At 29.8% G+C, this 5,398-nt stretch overlaps 1 protein-coding gene across 1 annotated transcript; it reads left to right on the top strand.

The window, feature by feature from the left end:
- Positions 1-1,921: 1,921 nt before the first annotated feature.
- On the top strand, positions 1,922-4,035 carry LOC106757358 (heat stress transcription factor B-3-like). The gene is made up of 2 exons (XM_014640008.2): positions 1,922-2,443; positions 3,442-4,035. Exons 1-2 carry the CDS (start codon positions 2,201-2,203, stop codon positions 3,880-3,882), a joined length of 684 nt encoding a protein of 227 aa, XP_014495494.1. The 5' UTR covers positions 1,922-2,200; the 3' UTR covers positions 3,883-4,035.
- The last annotated feature ends 1,363 nt before the right edge of the window (positions 4,036-5,398 follow it).

Raw genomic sequence — 5,398 nt, 5'->3', positions numbered from 1 at the left:
CCTTAAATTGAATCAATCGAACCGACCTTAAATTGAATCAATCGAACTAAATAGTACCAGAACAAATTAATCTTAAAACTAATTAACTCAATTTTAAAGTATGATTATTCACGTTTAAATCATAATTAGACACTTTAATAAAACAACTTACCACAAAACATATAAATAAAAGTTTGAGGTAAAAAAGTATGTTGCACTTATTAACTAATGATTACCACTTTACAGGACGATGCACAAAAGATCAATGGAAAGAATGTTCAAAACATCGTTTGAATCACAAATAATGTAAGACTATTAGGTAGCATGGCTGATGAAAAGAAAAATAGAGTGAGAAGTGAAAAAGTGATTGTAAAATAAAGTATAGCTTTTTCTTTGAATGAATTATTGAGCAAAGCAATTGTTGTGTTTGGTGGGCGAACCAATTGCAGCAAAAAACAATGCTATATATTAAGTATATATTTTGTCTGCATTGAAATTGATTGGTTTTGAATGAAGGTTCTTCTTGGGTGATGGAAGAAGGAGGGCTTGTTGGCGTATAAGAAGTTGAGGTACTCGAGCAATGCAGGTCATAATGGAAGAACATACATGGAAAAACCTACAGGATCAAAATCGACATTTTCTAAAAAACATTATTTCACTTAAACATGCTTAATATTAATTATTATATTTAAGATATTATTTGTTTTGGTACTAGGGTCATTTATTTGAATACATCTTGCCGGTTAAAAAAGAAAATATATTTAAATATTTATGTGACTTAGAATTTTAAATAATATAAAATTATTTGATGTATCGAAATATTATTTGTTTTTTTATAGAGGGTATTTTTGAAGTGATATATGCTAATATAAATTTGAAAAACAAGTTTTGTTGGAATGTTATGAAAACTTTTTAATTTCACGACCTTTTCGTCAATAAAAATAAATATTTGAGTGTTTAAAACTTTGAATTAGTTTTATTTGAGAATAATATTAACTTTTCAAGAAACCTTTTTCCGAAGCACACACTCGTCGGTCCCTTATTTTTTATAATCAAAATAAGCATTTAATTCAAATATGTCGAAAACGACTCTTTTAAAGATAATATATATTACAATTGTCATGTAGGATAAAGATAATAGCTAATTTCAAAGTCGTATCCAAAGTAATTATTTTTAAAATTCCATCTATTTTATTTAATAGTTCCGTATGTGACTAGACTAGCAAATCACAATCTTAAAGCATGCAATTTTGTGAGTTCACATTCATCTAAGGTATTTAAAGTGATGGAGGGAAAGAGACAGAAAGAATGAACAAGAATTTCCTGCCTTTGGAAGTTTTTTACATATTAAATACATTTTCAACTTGTTTTTTTCAATAATATTAAAATAATTTTTAATATATTTCAAAACATTTAAAAATGAAAAAAAAACAATACTAATAATTCAAGAACAAAAAAAAAATGACCATATTTTAATATTGTAGCATGTCATAGTCAATATAATTTTGTTGTGCATGCACGCGGTTAGCTTTATAGAAGAGAGAAGCATCGTTTTTGAATGGAAGAAAAAAATGGGTATGAAATTGCACAGAAAGTCAAAGGAAGTCGCTTCCTTTCATGGAAAACCCTCAAACCATGAAATCACTTTTGCTGAAGAAATCAAACTCAAGTAATAAATAAAAAAATAAAGAATGGAGAAATTAAGAAAGTATCATCACACCTAAATGACTTAAACTAACATTATTTTTGGTAGAAAAAAATGGTACATTGAGACAATCCCACCAAACACTCCCACGTGCAAAAGTTCATCTTCTCCAATCCTCCATTCAAAATTTTAACAACGCCTTTTATAATGGGATGCTGTTTCTCTCATTTCTTTAATCATCTTAGTCAAGTTGCTTTATCACATTTAATAAAACATATGTATTTATATTATTGGGTGTGCATATTTTTAACTTTAGGGTAAAAGAATGTGCATGCCATGTATAATATATATGTATAAATAAATAGGGTAGGCTTAGTTCTTACGTTTCAACTATTTATTGATTGTGAGAGAGATTGGTATAGCTAAGGAGAGAAACAAGGAAAATGAATTAAGGTCTTGCAATTCTCATGAACTGTGGAGTCGTGTTGGGCTTCTATTGTTGGGGTTGGGAGTTCTTAACTGCCCTTCTTCTCTTCTCCTCTTATTCATCCTTTCTTTCTTTTTACAAACACCAAAATGAAAATAACAAATAATAATAAAGGCTTCTTCTTCGAAGGAGGAAGAAAGTCTACTCCACCGCCGTTTTTGCTCAAGACCTACATGCTTGTCGAGGATCCGGCTACCGATAACGTCGTCTCGTGGAACGTTGACGGGACGGCGTTCGTGGTGTGGCAGCCGGCCGAGTTTGCTCGTGATCTCCTCCCAACGTTCTTCAAGCACAGCAACTTCTCCAGCTTTGTACGCCAACTAAATACTTATGTACGTAACACCATGAATTAACTCACTCTATACCTACCTTATAATTAGTACTTACATGATTTGTGTTTTTTTGTTTGTTTGATGTTATGTTGTAAGTTTTGATGGTTTTAGAAGATATTGCAAAACTAGAAAAATTTACGACACGGTGGTTTAGTTTTACTATTTTGACAGCTTGACCTTAATTAAATTGCGTATAATAATAAATATTAGACTCCATTTTGAAATTGGATATGAAGGGGTGAACAGAAATTTTGAGTGAGAAAGAAAAATAGTTAGGTTTATAATAAAAAGTGTTAAATATCTTCTCCCTATATGAAGCAAGAGTGAAGTGAGAACACAAACATTTATATTTATGAAAATTTTATAGGTTAATTTTATGGTAAATACAGCTAAATATTTCTCACTTTAAACATGTCTTTGTTGTTGCTTTAAATGGATTGAATCCTCAATTAAAATTTCGTCAATAACAAGGAAATAAAAGGAAATTTTTTGGATATTAAGTTTTATTAGAAAGGAAAAGAAAAAGTTTTCTTGGGTTGATGGAACTGGTTACCGATATTTGTTTGACCTTCATTTATTAGGAAGGAAGATATTTTATCTTATCTGTCCTTTAATAGTGGAAAATTTTTGTTATTCCATTCTTCAACTTTTGTGCCAAAAAAAACAAAATCATTGAATGAAGATGAAGATGAACATTAAACAGTACAATAATACTGATATGAATGTGATGACTTTGATGATCCTGGTATGTTTGTTTGTTTTGAATTCTTTACCCTGTTTACGCTATTCATATATATATATATATATATTGATTTGATGTGTCTGGTCAGAGCTCATACCTACTTATCAAACTAACAAAATTCAATTTTAGTGGGCGTGAAGCCGTGCATGACTTAGTAACATTTTTTCTATGCCTTAAAATAAGGACATATTAAATGCATATTTTGGTATGAAAAGTTTAGGGCAGCAGAACTAAAAAAGCATTTGATGATGTTTAGGGTTTTCGTAAAGTTGCAACAAGTAGATGGGAGTTTTTGAATGAGAGGTTCAAGAAAGGTGAAAGAGAAAAGCTAAATGAGATTCAGAGAAGAAAAGCTTGGAGTAACAAGCAACCAACAGGTCATCAAGATTGTGATGAAGATGAAAGGTCATCATCAACTTCATCATCTTCTGGGTACAGTACTCTGGTGGATGAAAACAAGAGGCTTAAGAAAGAGAATGGAGTCTTGAACTCTGAGCTAAGGAGCATGAAAAGAAAGTGCAAGGAGCTTGTTGATTTGGTGGCCAAATATTCATCACATGCACAAGACAAGGAAGAAGATGAAAGGCCAATGCTGTTTGGTGTGAGGTTAGATGTTGAAGGAGGGAGGGAGATTAAGAGGAATAGAGCTGAGATCAGTGAAAGCGCAAGCATCATGCTTTCTCAGTCATGCAAATAGAAAACTGTTTGAGAATAGATTGTATACTGAAAAAATAATCATAAATTTGATTAGTTAGCTAGGATTCTTGAAAAGACACCCTCAAGCATATGCTGTAATTATGTGATGTAATTTAGGTGAAAAATAATTAAAAAAAAGACTATATGGAGACAAGACAACTTGCGACAAATTACAAAAGATATAACCTCAAGCACTAACATCTTCTTTCTGAGGAATGTTCTTATATCAAAAAACAACTACAAGCACCTGATGAGGCTGATGACAATTTGAATTATCTCTTTCAATCAAAATCTAGTCATTGAATTCCTGTCTCCTAATGCCCATGCTCATCTTAAACAACATCATCCTAGCTCAACAATCTCCAGCAACACCCTAGCCTAGTGCAGTCTAACAGTCTTAATAGTACCAACAAAATCCTTAGCGAGAAAACAATAATTTAATAATGCAGAATATTAGGAATTTATTTACATACTTATAAACAATATTTTATTTGTTTTAGGTGCTTTTTAATATGTAGAAACATTGTCTATCAACATATTTTTAGTTTAGTAATTTATATTCTACTCTATTTGGATTATGTGATATAATATTGCAGATAATTGAAACATATAATTTTGAAAAATATTGTATGTTTCTAATTAGGTAAAACTATTGACAAGTCTGGCTCGGTATAGAGAATATAGTTCATTACACTATTACATGTTTGTTTATATTGGTAGGTTTGTATTGTTTTGGATGTAAGGAATATAGCTTACTAGTTAGGAAATATGCATTGCGTTTATTGGTAGATTATTCCATGCTAATATAACATAGAGTCAGCCATCAATTTTTTGACGAAATAAATTTTTCGATAATCATTGATCATATTTGTCGGTAGGTTAAGGCTCATCAACACCAAATTTTACCAACTTAAATATCCTTCGATAAATACTAATGATATAATATCTCTCAATAACAAAAATTTGATTGTTAGTAATTAATGAAGAGTTTAAAATTTTTGTTAATAAAATTTATTTACGAATATTTTATCAACATTTTGGTCAATCTCACCTCTTTTTGCACAATGCAGTTCAACCTTTTTCTAAGTAAGGAAAACAGACTCTGAGTTCAATTCTTTCCACTAATGTTTTGGATTTCGTGTGTAAAGAAAGACATTCATAACGTTATTACGTACAAAATTTAATAAATTATTCCTTAAAAATAAATTTGCAAACCTTAGCATTCTCAAATATGGAAGAAAGCAATGTGTTATGACAACAAGTTGAGTAATTTAACCAATTAGCCCGATTTTAACCTGCATTACTTAAATTTTTAAAATCTAACAATTCTAACACAACACAAATATATATATTTTCTAAATAATTTGTTCATTTGCACATTAAAAAGTATATTCATCATTCTCATTTCTTTCCATGATTCATTCTACTTCAATACCATTTCTGTTTTCAATAAATTTATATTTAAAAATTATAAAATTATTAATATTACTTATTTTAAAAAATAGACCTATATAAAT

Source organism: Vigna radiata, chromosome 3 (genome assembly GCF_000741045.1).
Source record: "Vigna radiata var. radiata cultivar VC1973A chromosome 3, Vradiata_ver6, whole genome shotgun sequence".
Taxonomy (NCBI): Eukaryota; Viridiplantae; Streptophyta; class Magnoliopsida; order Fabales; family Fabaceae; genus Vigna; species Vigna radiata.
The sequence above is the reverse complement of the archived record's forward strand: the minus strand, read 5'-3'. Positions and strand labels throughout refer to the sequence as shown.